Here is a 25,463-nt window from a genome sequence, read left to right as displayed (position 1 = left end):
CGGTCTACAGAAGGTCATTTGGACCCAAAATACCGAATTTCACGATTTTTGCCGATTTTTGACTTCGAATGGACCCAAAACCGCAGGTAGTTGTTTCCTATGCGTATTTCAATAATAATAATGATCAGTAGTTATATGGCTGTGGGTTTGCACTATCTTTGCCAGTTTTATGCCTCTGAACTTCTTGTGTAAGATACAGATGTGAAGCCTACCCCTCCAGAAAATCGAGTTTTAGCCAATTTCAAATTTCCAAGTCCGTATTTGTGCTCAAAATGCTACTTATACATGAGAAACGTGAATATGGATAGCCTCAGATTGACGGAACATGCATAACTTTTAAAATAAGTATCATAAAGTGGACTTCTAAAAGTATGGAACGCCATTAGAGCCAAATAACGGTTATTAGGGTCCGCCCGTCAAAAGACGGGTACCGCATGGTAAGGGTTAAACTAAAGTTATAGTGCGAAAACCAAGAAAATGCTTATTTGGGCCCTTTTTGGCCACTAATTCCTAAAATGTTGGGACCAAAACCCACAAAATCAATACCAACCTTCCATTTATGGTCATAGAACTTGTGTTAAAATTTCATAGATTTCTATTCACTTTTACTAAAGTTAGAGTGCGAAAACTAAAAGTATTCGGACGACAACGACCACGACCACCACGACGACGACGACGACGAGATAGCAATATACGACGAAAATTTTTTCAAAATTTGCGGTCGTATAAAAATTAGAGAAATATATATATCTCTTTTGATTTGTTTTTCATTTTTTTATGCCTTAATAGCTAGTTAAATGGTTTGTTTTGCTCATTGTTAAAGGCTGTGCATTAAAACCTACAGTTGTTTATGTCCTCATCCTTACGTCTCTGGTGGACAGTTCTCATTCTCATTCTTAATATATCACCTTCTTAATTAATAATTTGTTGTCTGTATTATTTTTAATTTTTCATTCTTATATGACACTTTTGTGTGCCTCAGATGTCTCCATTAAAATTACAACATCTATACTAATCTAAACAATTCTTTGTTTAGAAATTTAATAAAATAACATTAATTTATAGTTATTTCAATCTTATCCTTTTACCAATTAAACTGATCCTTTTTTCAGAAATGTCAGTATAGTTTGTACTTCATTACATAATATTTTACACACAAATTACATGCTGGGTACTGGGTAAAAATGTTACAGGCAAATCAAGATGCACATTGATGTTTACAAAAGTGAATGGTTAGATAATAAATCCTCATTCATGAAAATAAGCATTTTAATTAATAAACTGAGGAACAAACTGAAGATTAAACAATAATATATACATAAAATAAAATATTATTAAAATAAAATTCTTCAAATAATAAGATAAATACAGCTCATTTAAAGAAACTTTGGTTGCAAAGCTTCTTTTTTTTTTTTTAAATGTGTTGGTTTAGTATTCATATCCATGATATCTGTTGCCACTAAAATACAGGATCAGTATTCAAATCCATGACAAATATGGTTTACTTTAATAATAAAATCCATGACAAAAGGTGTCCACTTAAGGAATGATCTTGTTTGTGTCAATATAAAAATCAAAAGATGTGGTATGATTGTCAATGAGATAACTCACCACAAGCAGGGGCAGGCAGATTCAGGTGAATGTGTGGCGGGCGTGCCCCCCTTTTAATTTGCAAAGCATGGGTTGTCCCCACCCTGATAAAGGATATTTCGATAATCTTGCCTCCAAAAAAAATTGCCTGGCTCTGCTGTGCTAACATTTATGTTTGCTCCCCCTCCCCTAACCTCAAGTCCTGGATCAGCCGCTGACAAGAGACTAAATAACACACAAGTTCACAACTGTAAGTTTATCATCCTTTTAACCTGAACACTCCAAACAATTTCATTGGTTTTTTTATTCATGGTTTTGAAACTTTTGGTTATTATATTTTTAAAGAAAAATATGAACTCTTTAAAATATTCTTTCATAATTCCTGATACATACATTAATTTCTAATATATGGGTGCAGCCTGATAAACAAAAACGTCAAATGATTTTAAAAAAATCCTCTTGCAATCAAATAAAACAAAGGGGAGATAATTCAAATGATAATAGTCATGCTGAAGCTGACGACAACAGGTTTCCTTACCAGTTCACATCTGCTGGAATTTCAAAGCAAAACTAGACTAAGTTTTGAGAGAATATTGATTATCACAAACTAAAAAAATTTTCCTCTTTTTGATTTAATCAAATTTGTATTTAGAGATTAATTATGATGTTTTAAGTCCTGCTCCAATTTTATTCCCAATTAGTCAAAGCTAATGGTGTGCTGACTTTTGAATTTTGTATGTACTGTGCTTCCTATTATTATTAATTTTTTTTGACAATCATAAATTTATAAATGGTTGCAAATAATTAACATAATAAAGTGTTATTTAAATATATTTTACCTTGTTCAGACAATAAATTTCTCGTTCTAACTCCACTATTTTCTGATCTCTGGTTTCTAACATAGATTTCAACTGTCTGTTTTCTTCTCTCTCTTCATCAAGTTTCTAAAAAGTGTTGGCATAAGTTAACATTCAGTTTAAAACTTTAATAATAATTAGATATATTTTCAATGGATTAAACTGTATGGATAAATTTTAAGTAGATCACACTGTATACATATAAATATTTTTAAATAGATTAACATGATAAAACATTAAAGATATATTTTGAATAGACTAGAAAATTGCTTCTGTAAATAATGCTTAACAAAATATCAACTTTATGTTAATGTAATCTTTGAAAAATCAAAATAACAAATATACTAAACATAGGGGAGAATTTAAAATGAAAAGTCCCTAGGCAAACGGCAAAATCAAAAGCTAAAATACATTAAACGAATGGATAACAATTGTACTACTCATGACTTGGAACAGGCATTTTCCCCATTTTTTCATTTAAAAAATAGTGTTTTAAAGCACACCAACCTTTTCTAACTTAGTCTTTTCCTCTTTGAACTTTGCTCTTTCCTCGTCCAATTTTGAAGAAGAGTCCTCCAAATTATGTCGAGGATATCGTCGTTGATTAGAACTGTTCAAATTCTCCATGAACTTTTCACGGTGATGAGATCCTGTTTGGTTTTCTGTGTTACCATGGTTACTACGATATGAAGGTGGAGATTTAGTTTTAGTCTCCACATCATGTGTCCTTGATTTGCTATCAAGGTCACGATAAGTGGATCTAAACTGACTGGAATCATGATATGACTGTTTTTGACTGTCTTTTTCTATATTTGACTGTGACTTGTTCTCTTGGTCATGATTTGACTGTGGAAATCGTGAAAGCACCGAGGGAAATGATTTTGGTTTATTTGATTGGTCAGAATCTTTGTTCTGGTTTTGATTAGCCGCAAAAGGGAATCGATTTAACACAGTATGAGTTGTTTTAGTGTCATGATCACTTGAAGGAGAGGATTGTTTATTTGTGCGTGGTGACTCCCATAGAAGATTGTTTCTTGGTGAACTTGGTTTATACGTAGACAAGGTGGGATCAGAGGGGGAAATCCTAGAATATACAGAATTTGGAGGCCGAGAGGTTTTTGGACTATAGGTGTTAGAATCAGTTGATTCAGATTTTCCAATGACAGATAAGTTGGTTTCTGAATGACTGACTGTACTGTCATAGTCCTGGTTATCCTCTAAATCTGCCTCAAGATCAGAAGGACTGAAAATACAAAGTAATTCAAACTATATATCAAAATAATATCATGGATCTGTCAAACTGCTAACCTGCAACAAGGTCAACAGTTAATTCAATGAACTAGCAAATTATTATTTAAGCATCATTGATGTATAATGATAAAACTGGATGCTTTTTTATTTTTTTATTTACTGACATTATATTTTTAATAAATGAAAAGCTATTGTTTTGTAATAGTACATGTATCAATTATTTTTATGTTTGCATGGCAAAAAATCTGTATCCTATGACTAAACAAATGTTATTTATGTAATCAGATTAAAAACATAGTACCCTACAAGATTCTTCATCAGGCAGTTGACTAAGGTTAAAATCTTTTTTTCAGACTGCTGACCAAATGTAAAATTCTCTATCAGTGCCCTGACCAAGTGTAAATTATTCTCATATGTATTAATGAAACTTAACAAGTAGATGATAGTGTTCTACTTTCAAGTAGTTGTTCATCAAGTTGAAAATATCTCACTGTTTAGATTATATCAGCCAAATCTTTAAAATATTTGAATAAGTCACTTATGTGTGTAATCAGGTCATGTTGCCCTACTTAGTCACTATATAGCCAGTCACAGTCACATCTAATTATGAATAAAACTAGAATAACAATAAGAATTCTTTAGTAAAGAAACTATACCTCTTATTTCTGACCGCATTATATGCACTTCTGCCACCAAATCTCTGTAAAAACAAGTTCATATGTTCAAATATGACATACAATCAAAAACCTGAATCTAATTTTACCCAACATATAATAATAAATTGATGTTAGTGTCATCTGCCTTTGTGACAAAACTGAAAACAGGTACTGAAATAATGGAAATAGACTGATTTAAATAATTGTAAAAAAAAGAATAATTCCTGGATGCAGCTGTTCTCACTCTGAAATTGCTTCACATAAAAATGCCAGATTTAACTTTAAACATGTTAAAGACAATTAACTCAAATGTGGCCCTTTTTCAAAGATTGTCTTTCTTCACTCTAGTTTCTTTCTAATGGCCTGTGTTTAAGGTACCTGAAATCTATCTTGTTTGACTTTCAATACAAAATTTTAAGAGACAATTTTGACAGAAAGGTGATAAGCAGATTGTTCCCATTGGCTTCACCTCAGGTTACAGTTCAGATAGAATTAAAATCATACATGATATAGCCACTGGTGGATCCAGGGGGTGTTCAGGGTGTTGGAACCTCCACTTCCTTTTGTACAATTTTATTTTATTTTATTTTATTATTTATCTTATTTTCAAATTTTGCAAACGTTTCATGGTGTTCAAGGGGTTGGAACCTCCCCTTAGTACTCCCTCTTTGACAATGACTGAATCTGCCTTGATATCAATTACAAATGAATATATTATTTTTAACTCTCCTCACTTATGATTTACAGGACATTTTATTTTTCAATTTTTTGCTACCATACAAGTCACACATTGATGACATTTCAGTTAAACATATCCCTATGTACACAATAAGTGACTAGGACAGCCTTGTATTCACAATGGTGGTGAACACCTTTACTTTAAGATCCAGATGTACTTATAATTTAACACTTCTGACCTGATTTTATCAATGACCATTTAACATGTTTTACATATGGCTAGTTTTTCAATGATTAGTTCATTACAGGTAGACTGGTATAGGTAAACACACCTTCATCTGTTGTTTCACTTAGATAATAGTATTAGTCACACTTGTTTAACATTTAAATTCATCAATTTAGGGCCATTTAAAGTATAACTAACATTTAAAGACATCAACAAAAAGTTATTGAAAAAAGGTCATGTCAACAGTTTTGAAACACATTCTTTAATACAATTTGTCCTAATTATAATATATAGCATGCATATGATACTTTTGGATTTAATGGGTTGTCATATTTTATACTGGTGTGATCTGAGAGTAAGGGTTTTCTTGATTAATTTTACATTGTGAACGTCTTCTTTACTACAACTTGCATCCCTCCCCAATAAGTAGCCATCAGTTAAATGTGTTTCAACATACAAAATGCTTAATTTCCTTTCAATTAATGCTTTCATATTCTGACATGAGCTGTTAACTGACTTGATGACCTAGAAGTTCATCAATGAGCAATGAATTTTGTATACTGATCTTTGGCAGTATCAGTAAAACAACAAGTTTAATTTGTTTTTTTAGAATTTTCCCTCCGTTAATGTTTTGTATGCCCTTCTCATTTTTTTTAAACTAAATAATATTAACCGTGGGCAAAATAATCTTAATAATTTTATGTGAAAATGTTTCTAGATGCTTTACTAAATTCTGCATGCATGCTTTTATTATTTTTACCATGTAGATACAAAGTGTACAATGTTGTTCCTTGTGAGCCAGATGCTTTCTGTTGAAGGCTGTACTTTGACCTATAATTGTTTATTTTTTACACATTCACAACATTGTGACATGGAGAGACATACAGATTAAGTTTTCTCATTGGCACTCATACCACATCTTCTTATTTCAATGTATATAGTTTGCTGTCAATCATGGTCAATACATGTGTACAATTATTTGATAGGAATTAAACCTGTGTAAAAGGGAGATAAGTCATTTATAAAGTAAGTTAATAAGGACAAAACCCTCAAATATGTCCATAAATACTAATTTTAACTTTTATTATGACTTGGATGGAGAGTTGTCTCATTGACACTCATACCCCTATCTTTTTCTATCTAATAACCATGATAACTATCTCCAAAGCAACTTACATCAGAAGGAGATTGAGGCTGATTATCATCTACTCTTTCATTGTACAATGCTGCCTTACGAGCCACATCATTGGTCCTGTGTCGTCTTCCCTCAACAGAGAAAGCCTCATTATATGAAGTATTTTTCTTTGTTTCTGATACAGTTTTCAGTTCCGTTCCCTCTTCCACTATATCCTCATCGTCTAATGTATCATCTGTGCTCTGTAAAACAGGGATTCAAGTTAAAATTTCAGCATAATGTAGCCCACATCTTATGTTTTGTACCCAATATTATATTATATAGTTCTGTACATATACAAGAAACGCAGAAATTTTAGTAGCTCACACCATTGTTTAGGGGTCATTGGCGTGTGAGCTCCTGCTAATTTCAAACCCTATAAAAACAATAACATAAACAAATAAAACACATCTGATAAAGCATAAACAGTGTCAACATGGTCAAACTGAGTAAATTTTTGCTGGTCAATGAACTGCTTAGCTTTATGTCTATACATATGCAAGTTTAAGAGAATGAGACTTATTAATTAGACTAGGTGCATAATGTTTTCTACAGTTAAATTTCCATTCAAGCAGGACCATAGGGCAAATATCAAGAGTCTTTTCTTCAGACATTACTAACAAATGACTAAATTCGATCATAAATATGATTATAAGAAAGGGATTCATAAATATTTATTTGACAGCATCATTTCCAAACTGAAAGTAGCTGATGTTACTATATCTTTTTTTTTTGATAAACCCCAACATTCTTAAGAAATATTAGTTAATCAACTTATTAGTATAGATCTGTAATTCAATTAATTGTACATTCTATGATCAAAGATGATTATAATATAAAGACAATAAATGGCCATCAATTCTAATAAGAATTCATTTCCCAAGAGTAAAAATGTTGGCCATGGATCAGTATAATATTCAATAATGGATGATCAGAAAATGTGGTGTATTGAGAGAGCTGCTCTACAAATGCTTTAAATTATAATAATAAAAGAAATTCAAGGGCCCTCTCTGACATATTTGAAAACAATTTGATCTGGCCGAACATTTTAAAAAAAGTACAAAATATTTTGGTTATACAGTTGACCATTACTATCACAACTATGGAACAAACTACAAATCTACCATCCATGTTAAAATATCTAAATCTTTGACATCTGAATCTGTTTTAAAAATATTATTATAAACCTGATAAATAAGTCTGTTTCAGATATCTCTGTCAAGTCTTGCAGACACAGATTTTTTATTAACATTAACAATTAACATTATAAATGTATAACATAGCTTTTCTACATGTATATACTGCTTGTTTTAATATTCATTTGTCATGTTTATATAAAATCACATTCAATGATCCTCAGAGTTGGATTTATTTGGGGGGGAGGGGGCAGGCCCTGTCCCCCCTTTTTCTGAAAATTTTGGTTGGTTATATAAGGAATCACTGTAGCATGACGGGATCTGGTCTCCTCTTAGGCAGTCACGGTGCCCCACTTGTGAAAATTTCTGAATCTGCCACTGGTCCTATAAACTGACTTTTGGTCTAAAGACAATATATCAGTATATATTAAAAAGCAGAATGAAATTGAATGATTTGCAATATATGTTCTTATGTTCTTTTAAAATTATATAAGACAACCAAACATCAGCTATACAAATTAAAAATAACAAAATCAGAATGCAGAGAATTAGGACCAAAGGCTGAAATCAGGTCAAAAGTTCATTGGTTATTGTTTGCTTCAGTCCAGTAGCAAATATTTCATGCATGTTAAGAAATAAGGTTAGGAAATTTGGACTGCTATTATTACTGCCTAGTGTATTATTATGTCACCCGATCGACAATGTCGGGTGACATATTGCTTTTCCTCTGTTTCTTTTTCTGTATTATTATTATTCTTCCACCTTTTTTGTCCGGCAGTTTTCTCGGAGCCAATGGAACCAATCTTAATGAAAGTTAACTATAATGAGGAACACCGAATTTCGGGTTGCAGTAGGTCTTAAGACCATAAAAAATGGCTGCCGTTACCATGGAAACGGAACAATTGTGAAAAATTAAAGTTTTAGGATTTAAAGAATTATTTGGAGTTGCTTTAACTTAGAATCATTATATTTTGATACAATATAGGTGCCGGGCATATACTGGTTTTTGAAGATTTTGGCAATCATTGGAACTATCATGTTGCCATGGAAACTACACCAAAAATTTCCAAAATATCAAAATGCTCCAAATTTTATAAAACTCAACAGGAACGATGAGCAACATTGGTAGATGTGCTTTATGGCGTTGGAATTTCAAAAATGTCTGCCGTTACCATGGAAACAAGTCAAATATGGTCAAATATGCTTCAAAAACCTAAAAGTGGCATTTACTTTCTTAAAATGGTAGGTCAAATCAATTGAAACTCTGATGGTATGTTCCCTCCTATGTACCAATGTGGTATCTGCCATTAAAATTTTGGAAAGGTCTCTGTTACCATAGTAACCAACCAAAATGTCAAAAATTTCCAAAATTTCAAAATGCTCCAAAAAAGATGAAACTTTATATGATTGTTGACTGCCAGGTCTGAATAACATTTTTGAAGTTGGAATTTCCAAAATGGCTACCGTTGCCATGGAAAATGCAGAAATGTCAAATATTTTCAAAATGCTCCAAACTTAATGAAATTTAATATTATTGTTAACTGGCATGTACACATGATACTTTTGACTTTGAAATTTCCAAAATGGCTGCCGTTGCCATGGAAACAGAAGAAATGTGAAACTTTTGAAAATCCTCTAAATGTACTGAAAATGTACAAAAAGATAAATCTCAATTCATAAATCTGTATTCACTGTATAAATTATTTTGAAATGGCTGCCGCTTAGTGGCAATGGGAGAAGGGTGACATCCGCTATTGCTTGCAATGGCAATTCTAGTTATTATTATTATTATTATTATTATTATTATTATTATTATTATTATTATTATTATTATTATTATTATTATTAGCATATGATTGTATATTGAGCATGTTGGATAGAGATAGAAAGGAGTAAGACCCCTTTTAGGCCCCAAAATATAGCAGTTTTACAAATTGTTAAAATGTAAACTTTTAGTTATTTATACATGTTATAGGAAAAATTAGAATGCCTCTGCTACATAAATATGGGGTGTTTTTTGACAATACAATGGACATATATCAAGTACTAGCATCATTAAGTCATGTAAAATTACTGAAATCTTCACAATTCAAGCATTTTAGTAAAATTTTAGAAGATTTCCGTCTTAAATGAAAGTGGCCGCATCTGTGTTCATTCTTAATATTGAAATGTAAGTTGTATTTGATGATAATACACAACATGTATAAAGGTCAGTGGCGGATCCAGGGGGGGTTCCGGGGGTGCGAACCCCCCTTTTATTTGGGCCGATCAATGCATTTGTATATTTTAATATTCATTTGTCATGTTTATATAAAATCACATTCAATGATCCTCAGAGTTGGATTTATTTGGGGGGGAGGGGGCAGGCCCTGTCCCCCCTTTTTCTGAAAATTTTGGTTGGTTATATAAGGAATCACTGTAGCATGACGGGATCTGGTCTCCTCTTGGGCAGTCACGGTGCCCCACTTGTGAAAATTTCTGAATCTGCCACTGGTCCTATAAACTGACTTTTGGTCTAAAGACAATATATCAGTATATATTAAAAAGCAGAATGAAATTGAATGATTTGCAATATATGTTCTTATGTTCTTTTAAAATTATATAAGACAACCAAACATCAGCTATACAAATTAAAAATAACAAAATCAGAATGCAGAGAATTAGGACCAAAGGCTGAAATCAGGTCAAAAGTTCATTGGTTATTGTTTGCTTCAGTCCAGTAGCAAATATTTCATGCATGTTAAGAATTAAGGTTAGGAAATTTGGACTGCTATTATTACTGCCTAGTGATTGTAATTATTATTATTATTATTATTATTATTATTATTATTATTATTATTATTATTATTATTATTATTATTATTATTATTATTATTATTATTATTATTGCCTAGTGATTGTAACTATTATTATTATTATTATTATTATTATTATTATTATTATTATTATTATTATTATTATTATTATTATTATTATTATTATTATTATTATTATTATTATTATTATTATTATTATTATTATTATTATTATTATTATTATTAAGGTCTTTCCCCTACGTGAGGAAAGACCTTATTGTTTTTCTAATGTTTTTTTTTCTTTTTTTTCCTTTTTTTCTTCCAACATTTTTTTGACATGTCCGCCTCTTGTTTCTGTTGAAGTTATTAGGACCAAATATGGACCATAGCTAGACCTCACCAAGATGTATTACCAAATGACCCTGTTAAGGATTTCATCATCCCCTTTAGGAGTTATCTTCCTTTTATTGATTTTTTTCAACATGACCCCCCCTCGTTGGTTTTAAAGATATCATGACCTTAATTGAACATAATGTAGATCTCATAATGATGTATTACCATGTGAGGCTGATTAAGATTTCAGCGTCCCCTATGAGAGTTATATCCCCTTGAAACAATTTCTTTCTTTTGCATTTTTCACATAAAGTATAAGAGATAGAATCGATTTGAAAACGGCAACATGTACATCAACAGATGGCAATGCTAATAAACATGTACACTCGTTTTGTTATTAACCCTTATAAGGAGTTATTCCACTTGAAAAAATGTACATAATTTTAAAAAAACTGTATTTCGAGAACCAGAAGTCGTAGAGACTGGGGACCTTCACCAATAATCTTTAATTCATGTGACCTTTAATATACAATCAAGGTCAAAGGTCACTGAGTGCAAAAAAATATTACGCTGCAATTTCAAGCTTACATATTAGTAAAACGATAAGACTTTGCTGCATACATATAGCATGTAAATTGTTCCTCTCGACGAGCTCTACATTTTATACAATAAGCCCAATAATGTCCGACCGTCTGTTCAAAAGTTACAACGGGATGATTCTTAAAAGTATAGTATTTTGTGTATATCTTTTAAAAGGTAACATATATCAACCTACTATCAACTGCAAAGATGATCAGTATTTCAAGACCTTCAATTTGAGGTCAATGTCAGGTCATGATGAAATTTCACCTTGACCTTCACAGTATACTATGACCTTGACCTTGTGATATTTGAAAGGTCAAGTGGTCCTGAGTTGAATGGTGGTAGTCCCAGGTCTCCACGGCTTCCGGTTCTTAAGTTTGGTATTGCATCATATATTTGATGATTAATTGTGACCTTGGTGAACTTTGAAATTGTCCCATTTCTTTTTCTATAGTGTTGTCCTTTAACTGAAGATCATTTACCATTTAACAGATTTGAGATATCTATTGTCGTTTTAGAGATAATGCAGTTTGAAATTTTTCGAGCGGCGGCAAGTATTTCTGAAACAACAACAGCTAACCACTTAAAATGTTTAAGAAATTGAAGAGATTGACATAGTTATATGTTTAACCAAATACCAAAAACATTCCATGGAAAAAAAACACCCAAAAATAAATTTGAAATTTTCATTTTTTGCATTGACTTTGTGAGTTTCATAACTTCTATTTATATAGCTGATATTGCATCATTTTTTGCACTTTGTCAAATGGGGTCATCTGATATATCAAATTGAAGGTCTCAATAAACTCTACCTAAAAATGAAAATTTTAAACCTCTCTTTCATGCCAGGTGGAAGGGTGGGGTTATTTAGTGCAAAAATTCAAATTTCTCAGATGGTAAGGTTGTCGCATATCAAATGAAAGAACATAAAGCGTACATTTCAAATTTCAAATTGACGTCCCCCAAAAAATGGTTGGATGGGGTCATTGAGTGCAAAAAAAATAATTTCTTTTACAATAGGGTTGTTGTATATCAAATGAAAGGTCATGATGTGTACATTTGAAATATCAAATTCCCAACCTCCAAAAATTGGTTTGATGGGGTTATTAAGTGCAAAATTTAAACTTTTTAGAACATGGCCTTGTCGCATATCAAATGAAAGCTCATCTACCATGTGTTACATATATCATACTTCCGATCTCAAAAATGTAGGCGGATGAGGTCATTAAGTGTAAAAAGCGAAAAGTTTCAGAAGGTATGCTTGTCGTATATCAAACGAAAGGTCGTACAAAGGACATAACGAAAACATCACTTTTACAGGAAAGACCTTTCAATTGTTTTACAAACAATTGAGATACTAGTTAAGGTCTTTCCTCTCCGCGAGGAAAGACCTTATTGTTTTTCTAATGTTTTTTTTTTTTCTTTTTAAGGTCTTTCCTCTCCGTGAGGAAAGACCTTATTGTTTTTCGCATGTTTTTTTTTTTTTTTTTTCATCCAGCATTTGTTTGACATGGCCTCCCCTCGTTTCTATTGGAGTTATCAAAACCAAATATGGACCATCGGTAGACCTCATTATGAAGTATTACCAGATGAGGCTGTGTAGGATTTCATCATCCCCTTTAGAAGTTATCTCCCTTTTATTGATTTTTTTCAACATGGCCCCCCCTCGTTGTTTTTAAAGATATTATGATCTTATTTGGACAATAGGTACATCTCATCATGATGTATTACCATATGAGGCTGCATAGAATTACATCATCCCCTATGAGAGTTATTTCCCCTTGAAACAATTTCTTTCCTTTGCTCATTTCTCAAAAAATGTTAGAGATAGAATCGATTTGAAAACGGCAACATGTACAGGAACAGATGGCAATGTTGATGAACATATACAATCACTTTGTTATTAACCCTGATAAGGAGTTATTCCCCTTGAAAAATTGTATACAATTTTAGAAAAAATCTATTTCGAGAACTGGAAGTCGTAGAGACTTGGGACCTTCACCAATAATGTTTAATTCATGTGACCTTCAATATGCACCCAAGGTCAAAGGTCACAGAGTGCAAAAAAAAAATTACGCTGCAATTTCAAGCTTACATATTAGGAAAACGATAAGACTTTGCTGCCTACATACAGCGTTTAAAATGTTCCTCTCGACGAACTCTACATTTTATATAATAAGCCCAAAAATGTCCGACCGTCTGTTCAAAAGTTACAACGGGATGATTCTTAAAAGTATAGTATTTTGTGTATATCTTTTTAAAGGTAACAGATATCAACCTACTATAAACTGAAAAGATGATCAGTAATTCAAGACCTTCAATTTGAGGTCAATGTCAGGTCATGATGAAATTTCACCTTGACCTTCACATTATACTATGACCTTGACCTTGTGATATTTGAAAGGTCAAGTGGTCTTGAGTTGAATGGTGATAGTCCCATGTCTCTATGACTTCCGGTTCTCAAGTTTGGTATTGCATCATATATTTGATGATTAATTGTGACCTTGGTGAACATTGAAATTGTCCCAATTCTTTTTCTATGATGTTGTCCTTTAACTGTAGATCATTTACCATTTAACAGATTTGAGATATCTGCTGTCGTTTTAGAGATAATGCAGTTTGAAATTTTGCGAGCGGCGGCATGTATTTCTGAATCAACCACAGCTTACCACTTAAAATGTTTAAGAAATTGAAGAGGTTGGCATAGTTATATGTTTGACCAAATACCAAAAACATTCCATGGGAAAAAACACCAAAAAAATCATTTTGAAATTTTCATGTTTTGCATTAACTTTGTAAGTTTCATAACTTCTTTTTATATCGTTGATATTGCATCATTTTTGACACTTTGCTAAATGGGGTCAACTGATATATCAAATTGAAGGTCTCAATAAACTCTGCATAAAAATGAAAATTTTAAACCTCTTTTTCATCCCAGGGGGAAGGGTGGGGTCATTTAGTGCAAACATTCAAATTTTTCAGATGGTAATGTTGTCGCATATCAAATGAAAGAACATAAAGCGTACATATCAAATTTCAAATTCCTGACCTCCAAAAATTAGTTGGATGGGGTTATTAAGTGCAAAAATTAAACTTTCTAGAACATGGCGTTGTCGCATATCAAATGAAAGCTCATCTATCCTGTGTTACATACATCATACTTCCGATCTCAAAAATGTAGGCTGATGAGGTCATTAAGTGTAAAAAGTGAAAAGTTTCAGAAGGTATGCTTGTCGTATATCAAACGAAAGGTCGTAAAAAGTACATTTCGAAAACATCACTTTTACAGGAAAGACTAGTTTTTTTTTTTTTTTTCATCCAGCATTTGTTTGACATGGCCTCCCCTCGTTTCTATTGGAGTTATCAAACCCAAATATGGACCATCGGTAGACCTCATTATGAAGTATTACCAGATGAGGCAGTGTAGGATTTCATCATCCCCTTTAGAAGTTATCTCCCTTTTATTGATTTTTTTCAACATGGCCCCCCCCTCGTTGTTTTTGAAGATATCATGATCTTATTTGGACAATAGGTACATCTCATCATGATGTATTACCATATGAGGCTGCATAGAATTTCATCATCCCCTTTGAGAGTTATTTCCCCTTGAAACAATTTCTTTCCTTTGCTCATTTCTCAAAAAATGTTAGAGATAGAATCGATTTGAAAATGGCAACATGTACAGGAACAGATGGCAATGTTAATGATTATATACAATCATTTTGTTATTAATCCTTATAAGGAGTTATTCCCCTTGAAAAATTGTATACAATTTTAGAAAAAATCTATTTCGAGAACTGGAAGTCGTAGAGACTTGGGACCTTCACCAATAATCTTTAATTCATGTGACCTTCAATATGCACCCAAAGTCAAAGGTCACAGAGTGCAAAAAAAAATTACGCTGCAATTTCAAGCTTACATATTAGGAAAACGATAAGACTTTGCTGCCTACATACAGCGTATAAAATGTTCCTCTCGACGAACTCTACATTTTATATAATAAGCCCAAAAATGTCCGACCGTTTGTTCAAAAGTTACAACGGGATGATTCTTAAAAGTATAGTATTTTGTGTATATCTTTTTAAAGGTAACAGATATCAACCTACTATAAACTGAAAAGATGATCAGTAATTCAAGACCTTCAATTTGAGGTCAATGTCAGGTCATGATGAAATTTCACCTTGACCTTCACATTATACTATGACCTTGACCTTGTGATATTTGAAAGGTCAAGTGGTCTTGAGTTGAATGGTGATAGTCCCATGTATCTACGACTTCCGGTTCTCAAGTTTGGTATTGCATCATATATTTGATGATTAATTGTGACCTTGGTGAACATTGAAATTGTCCTAATTCTTTTTCTATGATGTTGTCCTTTAACTGTAGATCATTTACCATTTAACAGATTTGAGATATCTGCTGTCGTTTTAGAGATAATGCAGTTTGAAATTTTGCGAGCGGCGGCAAGTATTTCTGAATCAACAACAGCTTACCACTTAAAATGTTTAAGAAATTGAAGAGGTTGGCATAGTTATATGTTTGACCAAGTACCAAAAACATTCCATGGGAAAAAACACCAAAAAAATCATTTTGAAATTTTCATGTTTTGCATTAACTTTGTAAGTTTCATAACTTCTATTTATATCGTTGATATTGCATCATTTTTGACACTTTGCCATATGGGGTCAACTGATATATCAAATTGAAGGTCTCAATAAAATCTACTTAAAAATGAAAATTTTAAACCTCTTTTTCATCCCAGGTGGAAGGGTGGGGTCATTTAGTGCAAAATTTCAAATTTCTCAGATGGTAAGGATGTCGCATATCAAATGAAAGAACATAAAGTGGACAATTCAAATTTTAAATTGACGTCCCCCAAAAGTTGGTTGGAGCTGGTCATTGAGTGCAAAAAATAAATTTTCTTTTACGATGGGGTTGTTGTTTATCAAATGAAAGGTCATGATGTGTACATTTGAAATATCAAATTCCCAACCTCCAAAAATTGATTGGATGGGGTTATTAAGTGCAAAAAATCAAACTTTTTAGAACATGGCGTTGTCGCATACCAAATGAAAGCTCATCTACCCTGTGTTACATATATCATACTTCCGATCTCAAAAATGTAGGCGGATGAGGTCATTAAGTGTAAAAAGCGAAAAATTTCAGAAGTTATGCTTGTCATATATCAAACGAAAGGTCGTACAAAGTACATTACGAAAACATCACTTTTACAGGAAAGACCTTTCAATTGTTTTACAAACAATTGAGATACTAGTTTTTCTTTTTTTTCTTCCAACATTTGTTTGACAAGACCTCATCCCCTTTCTGTTGAAGTTATCAATACCAAATATGGATCATTGATAGACCTCATCATGAACTTTTACCAGATGAACTTTTGTAGGATTTCATCATCCCCTTTAGAAGTTATCTCCCTTTTATTGATTTTTTTCAACATGGCCCCCCTTAAATGTTTTAAAAGATATCATGACCTTATTTGGACAAAAGTTAGATCTCATCATGATGTGTTACCATATGAGGCTGCTAAGGATTTCATCATTCCCTATGAGAGTTACGTCCCCTTGAAGCAATTTCTTTCTTTTACATTTTTATCAAAAAGTATTCAAGATAGATTCGATTTGAAAACGGCAACATGTACAAGACCAAATGGCAATGATAATAAACATATACAATCATTTAGTTGTTAACCCTTATAAGGAGATATTTCCCTTGAAAAAATATACACAATTTTTGAAAAATTGTATCTCGAGAACCGGAAGTCGTAAAGACTTGGGACCTTCACCAATAATCTTAAGTTCATGTGACCTTTAATTTGCACCCAAGGTCAAAGGTCACCAAGTGCAAAAAAAAATTACGCTGCAATTTCAAGCTTGCATATTAAGAAAACGATAAGAGTTTGCTGCATACTTACAGTGTATAAAATGTTCCTCTCGACGAGCTCTACATTTTATACACTGAGCTCAAAAGATTCCGACTGTCTGTTCAAAAGTTACGACGGGATGATTCTTAAAAGTATAGTATTGTGTGTATATCTTTTTAAAGGTAACAGATATCAACCTACTATAAACAGCAAAGATGATCAGTAGTTCAAGACCTTCAATTTGAGGTCAATGTCAGGTCATGATGAAATTTCACCTTGACCTTCACATTATACTATGACCTTGACCTTGTGACATTTGAAAGGTCAAGTGGTCTTGAGTTGAATGGTGATAGTCCCATGTCTCTACGACTTCCGGTTCTCAAGTTTTGTATTGCATCATATATTTGATGATTAATTGTGACCTTGGTGAACTTTGAAATTGTCCACATTCTTTTTCTATAATGTTGTCCTTCAACTGTAGATCATTTATCATTTAACAGATTTGAGATATCTATTGTCGTTTTAGAGATAATGCAGTTTGAAGTTTTGCGAGCGGAGGCATGTATTTCTGAATCATCAAGAGCTTACCACGAAAAATGTTTTAGAAATTGAAGAGGTGGACATAGTTATGTGTTTGACCAAATACCAAAAACATTCCATGGAAAAAAACACCAAAAAATCAATTTGAAATTTTCATGTTTTGCATTGACTTTGTAAGTTTCATAACTTCTATTTATATAGTTGATATTGCATCATTATTTGCACTGTGTCAAATGGGGTCATCTGATATATCAAATTGAAGGTCTTAATAAACTCTACTTAAAAAATGAAAATTTTAAACCCCCTTTTCATCCCAGGGGGAAGGGTGGGGTCATTTAGTGCAAACATTCAAATTTCTCAGGTGGTAAGGTTGTCGCATATCAAATGAAAGAACATAAAGCGTACATTTCAAATTTCAAATTGACGTCTACCAAACATTGGTTGGATGGGGTCATTGAGTGCAAAAAATAAATTTTCTTTTACGATAGGGTTGTTGTATATCAAATGAAAGGTCATGATGTATACATTTGAAATATCAAATTCCCAACCTCCAAAAATTGGTTGGATGAGGTTATTAAGTGCAAAAATCAAACTTTTTAAAACATGGCGTTGTCGCATATCAAATGAAAGCTCATCTACCCTGTGTTACATATATCATACTTCCGATCTAAAAAATGTAGGCGGATGAGGTCATTAAGTGTAAAAAGCCAAAAGTTACAGAAGGTATGCTTGTCGTATACGAACGAAAGGTCGTACAAAGAACATTACGAAAACATCACTTTTACAGGAAAGACCTTTCAATTGTTTTACAAACAATTGAGATACTAGTTAAGGTCTTTCCCCTACGTGAGGAAAGACCTTATTGTTTTTCTAATGTTTTTTTTTCTTTTTTTTCCTTTTTTTCTTCCAACATTTTTTTGACATGCCCGCCTCTTGTTTCTGTTGAAGTTATTAGGACCAAATATGGACCATAGCTAGACCTCACCAAGATTTATTACCAAATGACCCTGTTAAGGATTTCATCATCCCCTTTAGGAGTTATCTTCCTTTTATTGATTTTTTTCAACATGACCCCCCTCGTTGGTTTTAAAGATATCATGACCTTAATTGGACATAATGTAGATCTCATAATGATGTATTACCATGTGAGGCGGATTAAGATTTCAGCGTCCCCTATGAGAGTTATATCCCCTTGAAACAATTTCTTTCTTTTGCATTTTTCACATAAAGTATAAGAGATAGAATCGATTTGAAAACGGCAACATGTACATGAACAGATGGCAATGCTAATAAACATGTACACTCGTTTTGTTATTAACCCTTATAAGGAGTTATTCCACTTGAAAAAATGTACATAATTTTAGAAAAACTGTATTTCGAGAACCAGAAGTCGTAGAGACTGGGGACCTTCACCAATAATCTTTAATTCATGTGACCTTTAATATACAATCAAGGTCAAAGGTCACTGAGTGCAAAAAAAAATTACGCTGCAATTTCAAGCTTACATATTAGTAAAACGATAAGACTTTGCTGCATACATATAGCATGTAAATTGTTCCTCTCGACGAGCTCTACATTTTATACAATAAGCCCAATAATTTCCGACCGTCTGTTCAAAAGTTACAACGGGATGATTCTTAAAAGTATAGTATTTTGTGTATATCTTTTAAAAGGTAACATATATCAACCTACTATCAACTGCAAAGATGATCAGTTTTTCAAGACCTTCAATTTGAGGTCAATGTCAGGTCATGATGAAATTTCACCTTGACCTTCACATTATACAATGACCTTGACCTTGTGACATTTGAAAGGTCAAGTGGTCTTGAGTTGAATGGTGATAGTCCCATGTCTCTACGACTTCCGGTTCTCAAGTTTTGTATTGCATCATATATTTGATGATTAATTGTGACCTTGGTGAACTTTGAAATTGTCCACATTCTTATTCTATAATGTTGTCCTTCAACTGTAGATCATTTATCATTTAACAGATTTGAGATATCTATTGTCGTTTTAGAGATAATGCAGTTTGAAGTTTTGCGAGCGGAGGCATGTATTTCTGAATCATCAAGAGCTTACCACGAAAAATGTTTTAGAAATTGAAGAGGTGGACATAGTTATGTGTTTGACCAAATACCAAAAACATTCCATGGAAAAAAACACCAAAAAATCAATTTGAAATTTTCATGTTTTGCATTGACTTTGTAAGTTTCATAACTTCTATTTATATAGTTGATATTGCATCATTATTTGCACTGTGTCAAATGGGGTCATCTGATATATCAAATTGAAGGTCTTAATAAACTCTACTTAAAAAATGAAAATTTTAAACCCCCTTTTCATCCCAGGGGGAAGGGTGGGGTCATTTAGTGCAAACATTCAAATTTCTCAGGTGGTAAGGTTGTCGCATATCAAATGAAAGAACATAAAGCGTACATTTCAAATTTCAAATTGACGTCTACCAAACATTGGTTGGATGGGGTCATTGAGTGCAAAAAATAAATTTTCTTTTACGATAGGGTTGTTGTATATCAAATGAAAGGTCATGATGTATACATTTGAAATATCAAATTCCCAACCTCCAAAAATTGGTTGGATGAGGTTATTAAGTGCAAAAATCAAACTTTTTAAAACATGGCGTTGTCGCATATCAAATGAAAGCTCGTCTACCCTGTGTTACATATATCATACTTCCGATCTAAAAAATGTAGGCGGATGAGGTCATTAAGTGTAAAAAGCAAAAAGTTACAGAAGGTATGCTTGTCATATATCGAACGAAAGGTCGTACAAAGAACATTACGAAAACATCACTTTTACAGGAAAGACCTTTCAATTGTTTTACAAACAATTGAGATACTAGTTCTAATGTTTTTTCTTTTTCTTTTTTTTCTTCCAACATTTGTTTGACAAGGCCTCATCCCCTTTCTGTTGAAGTTATCAAGACCAAATATGGATCATTGATAGACCTCATCATGAACTTTTACCAGATGAACTTTTGTAGGATTTCATCATCCCCTTTAGAAGTTATCTCCCTTTTATTGATTTTTTTCAACATGGCCCCCCTTAAATGTTTTAAAAGATATCATGACCTTATTTGGACAAAAGTTAGATCTCATCATGATGTGTTACCATATGAGGCTGCTAAGGATTTCATCGCCCCCTATGAGAGTTATATCCCCTTGAAACAATTTCTTTCCTTTGCATTTTTCTCAAAAAGTATAAGAGATAGAATCGATTTGAAAACGGCAACATGTACAGGAACAGACAACAATGTTAATGGACATGTACAATAATTTTGTTATTAACCCTTATAAGGAGTTATTTCCCTTGAAAAAATGAACATAATTTTTGAAAAATTGTATTTCGAGAACCGGAAGTCATACAGACCTGGAACCTTCACCAATAATCTTTAATTCATGTGACCTTTAATATGCACCCAAGGTCAAAGGTCACAGAGTGCAAAATAAAAGTACGCTGCAATTTCAAGCTTGCATATTAAGAAAACGATAAGAGTTTGCTGCATACTTACAGTGTATAAAATGTTCCTCTCGACGAGCTCTACATTTTATACACTGAGCTCAAAAGATTCCGACTGTCTGTTCAAAAGTTACGACGGGATGATTCTTAAAAGCATAGTATTGTGTGTATATCTTTTTAAAGGTAACAGATATCAACCTACTATAAACTGCAAAGATGATCAGTAGTTCAAGACCTTCAATTTGAGGTCAATGTCAGGTCATGATGAAATTTCACCTTGACCTTCACATTATACTATGACCTTGACCTTGTGACATTTGAAAGGTCAAGTGGTCCTGAGTTGAATGGTGATAGTCCCATGTCTCTACGACTTCCGGTTCTCAAGTTTTGTATTGCATCATATATTTGATGATTAATTGTGACCTTGGTGAACTTTGAAATTGTCCACATTCTTTTTCTATAATGTTGTCCTTCAACTGTAGATCATTTATCATTTAACAGATTTGAGATATCTATTGTCGTTTTAGAGATAATGCAGTTTGAAGTTTTGCGAGCGGAGGCATGTATTTCTGAATCATCAAGAGTTTACCACGAAAAATGTTTTAGAAATTGAAGAGGTTGACATAGTTATGTGTTTGACCAAATACCAAAAACATTCCATGGAAAAAAACACCAAAAAATCAATTTGAAATTTTCATGTTTTGCATTGACTTTGTAAGTTTCATAACTTCTATTAATATAGTTGATATTGCATCATTATTTGCACTTTGTCAAATGGGGTCATCTGATATATCAAATTGAAGGTCTTAATAAACTCTACTTAAAAAATGAAAATTTGAAACCCCCTTTTCATCCCAGGGGGAAGGGTGGGGTCATTTAGTGCAAACATTCAAATTTCTCAGATGGTAAGGTTGTCGCATATCAAATGAAAGAACATAAAGCGTACATTTCAAATTTCAAATTGACGTCCCCCGAAAATTGGTTGGATGGGGTCATTGAGTGCAAAAAATAAATTTTCTTTAACGATAGGGTTGTTGTATATCAAATGAAAGGTCATGATGTATACATTTGAAATATCAAATTCCCAACCTCCAAATATTGGTTGGATGAGGTTATTAAGTGCAAAAATCAAACTTTTTAAAACATGGCGTTGTCGCATATCAAATGAAAGCTCATCTACCCTGTGTTACATATATCATACTTCCGATCTAAAAAATGTAGGCGGATGAGGTCATTAAGTGTAAAAAGCGAAAAGTTACAGAAGGTATGCTTGTCGTATATCGAACGAAAGGTCGTACAAAGAACATTACGAAAACATCACTTTTACAGGAAAGACCTTTCAATTGTTTTACAAACAATTGAGATACTAGTTATGGCACCCTAAACGGAGTTTGGGTGACATATTGTTATTCTACGTTTCTTTTTGTTTTTTTTATTATTTTTCTTCCACACATTTTTGTCCAGTCTGGAACTCTCATATGAATGGCCACAAGAAGATGGAACTATACCATATTGTTAACCACCAAATGAAGATTTGCTTTTTGGGGGTGGCACTTTCAAGATGGCTGCCGTTACCATGGAAACGGAACAAATGTGAAAAAATCCAGTTTTTTGTTTTGGTAAACTTTTTGGATACTATTTAACTCAGAATCATTATATTTTAATACAATGTAGGTGCCCACTATATACAGGTGTTGGATGATTTTGGCACTCATTGGAACTACTATGTTGCCATGGAAACTACTCCAAAAAATTCAAAAATCTCAAAATGTTTCAAACTTAATTAAACTTCACAGTAACGATGAGCAACATTGGAAGATGTGGAATTTGGCGTTGGAATTTCCAAAATCGCTGTTGTTACCATGGAAACAATGCAAAAAGGTCAAAACTTTGAATTTTCACAGAACATTCTAGAACATCAATGTTTAATTTATTCTAGAGACATTAAATGGTAAATGATTGTGGAGGGAACAAATTGCAGCGGGGGTTTGACTTTGGAATATTCAAAATGGCCGCCGTTTCCATGGAAACAGCACAAATACAAAAAACTTCAAAATGCTTCAAATTTATTGAAACTTATAACAAATGTTGCTCAGCTAATGTAGACTTGACTTTTGAGTTTGGAATTTCCAAAATGGCCGCCGTTACCATGGCTACCGCTCACCTGGCAATAGGGGAAGGGTGCCATCCGCTATTGCTTGCAATCGCAAATCTAGTTCTTTTTCTTTTTCTTTTTTTTCTTCCAACATTTGTTTGACAAGGCCTCCTCCCCTTTCTGTTGAAGTTATCAAGACCAAATATGGACCATCGATAGACCTCATCATGAACTTTTACAAGATGAACTTTTGTAGGATTTCATCATCCCCTTTAGAAGTTATCTCCCTTTTATTGATTTTTTTCAACATGGCCCCCCTTAAATGTTTTAAAAGATATCATGACCTTATTTGGACAATAGCTAGATCTTATCATGATATGTTACCATATGAGGCTGCTAAGGATTTCATCATCCCTTATGAGAGTTATGTCCCCTTGAAGCAATTTCTTTCTTTTACATTTTTAGCAAAAAGTATTCAAGACAGAATCGATTTGAAAACGGTAACATGTACAAGAACAGATGGCAATGTTATTCATGTTATTGAACATATACAATCATTTTGTTATTAACCCTTATAAGGAGTTATTCCCCTTGAAAAATTGTAAACAGTTTTAGAATTTTTTTATTTTCAGAACCGGAAGTCGTAGAGACTTGGGACCTGCACCAATAATCTGTAATTCATGTGACCTTGAATATGCACCCAAGGTCAAAGGTCACTGAGTGCAAAAAAAAATTACGCTGCAATTTCAAGCTTACATATTAGGAAAACGATAAGACTTTGCTGCATACATACAGCGTATAAAATGTTCCTCTCGACGAGCTCTACATTTTATATTATTAACCGAAAAATGTCCGACCGTCTGTTCAAAAGTTACAACGGGATGATTCTTAAAAATCTAGTATTTTGTGTATATCTTTTTTAAGGTAACAGATATCAACCTACTATATACTGCAAAGATGATCAGTAATTCAAGACCTTCAATGTCTCGTCAATGTTACGTCATGATGCAATTTCACCTTGACCTTCACATTATACTATGACCTTGACATTGTGATCTCTGAAAGGTCAAGTGGTCCTGAGTTGAATGGTGATAGTCCCATGTCTCTATGACTTCCGGTTCTCAAGTTTGGTATTGCATCATATATTTGATGATTAATTGTGACCTTGGTGAACTTTGAAATTGTCCCAATTCTTTTTCTATAATGTTGTCCTTCAACTGTAGATCATTTATCATTTAACAGATTTGAGATATCTATTGTCGTTATAGAGATACTGCAGTTTAAAGTTTTGCGAGCGGAGGCATGTATTTCTGAATCAACAAGAGCTTACCACTTAAAATGTATTAGAAATTGAAGAGGTTGACATAGTTATATGTTTGACCAAATACCAAAAACATTCCATGGAAAAATACACCAAAAAATCATTTTGAAATTTTCAAGTTTTGCATTGACTTTGTAAGTTTCATAACTTCTATTTATATAGTTGATATTGCATCATTATTTGTACTTTGTCAAATGGGGTCATCTGATATATCAAATTGAAGGTCTAAATAAACTCTACCTAAAAATGAAAATTTTGAACCCCCTTTTCATCCCAGTGGGCAGGGTGGGTTCATTTAGTGCAAACATTCAAATTTCTCAGATGGTAAGGTTGTCGCATATCAAATGAAAGAACATAAAGCGTACATTTCAAATTTCAAATTGACGTCTCCCAAAAATGGGTTGGATGGGGTCATTGAGTGCAAAATATAAATTTTCTTTAAAGATAGGGTTGTTGTATATCAAATGAAAGGTCATGATGTGTACATTTAAAATATCAAATTCCCGACCTCAAAAAAATAGTTGGATAGGGTTATTAAGTGCAAAAATCAAACTTTCTAGAAAATGGCGTTGTCGCATATCAAATGAAAGCTCATCTACTCTGTATTACATATATCATACTTCCGATCTCAAAACTGTAGGCGGATGAGGTCATTAAGTGTTAAAAGCGAAAAGTTTGAAAAGGTATGCTTGTCGTATATCAAACGAAAGGTCGTACAAAGTACATAACGAAAACATCACTTTTACAGGAAAGACCTTTCAATTGTTTTACAAACAATTGAGATACTAGTTATTATTATTATTATGTCACCCGATCGACAATGTCGGGTGACATATTGCTTTTCCTCTGTTTCTTTTTCTGTATTATTATTATT

The 25,463-nt window shown here is 32.8% G+C and overlaps 1 protein-coding gene across 1 annotated transcript in view; it reads right to left on the bottom strand.

Moving 5' to 3' along the window:
• LOC134688406 (putative uncharacterized protein DDB_G0274405) overlaps positions 1-25,463 on the bottom strand; it is a 43,379-nt gene that overhangs the window by 8,605 nt on the left and 9,311 nt on the right. The window contains exons 2-5 of the mRNA XM_063549109.1: positions 6,435-6,635; positions 4,355-4,398; positions 2,955-3,690; positions 2,430-2,534 (exon numbers count right to left, since the gene is read on the bottom strand). Coding sequence (XP_063405179.1) covers positions 2,430-2,534; positions 2,955-3,690; positions 4,355-4,398; positions 6,435-6,635 — 1,086 coding nt within the window. The remainder of the gene's footprint in view (positions 1-2,429; positions 2,535-2,954; positions 3,691-4,354; positions 4,399-6,434; positions 6,636-25,463) is intronic.

This window comes from Mytilus trossulus, chromosome 10 (assembly GCF_036588685.1).
Source record: "Mytilus trossulus isolate FHL-02 chromosome 10, PNRI_Mtr1.1.1.hap1, whole genome shotgun sequence".
NCBI classification, from domain to species: Eukaryota; Metazoa; Mollusca; class Bivalvia; order Mytilida; family Mytilidae; genus Mytilus; species Mytilus trossulus.
The sequence above is the reverse complement of the archived record's forward strand: the minus strand, read 5'-3'. Positions and strand labels throughout refer to the sequence as shown.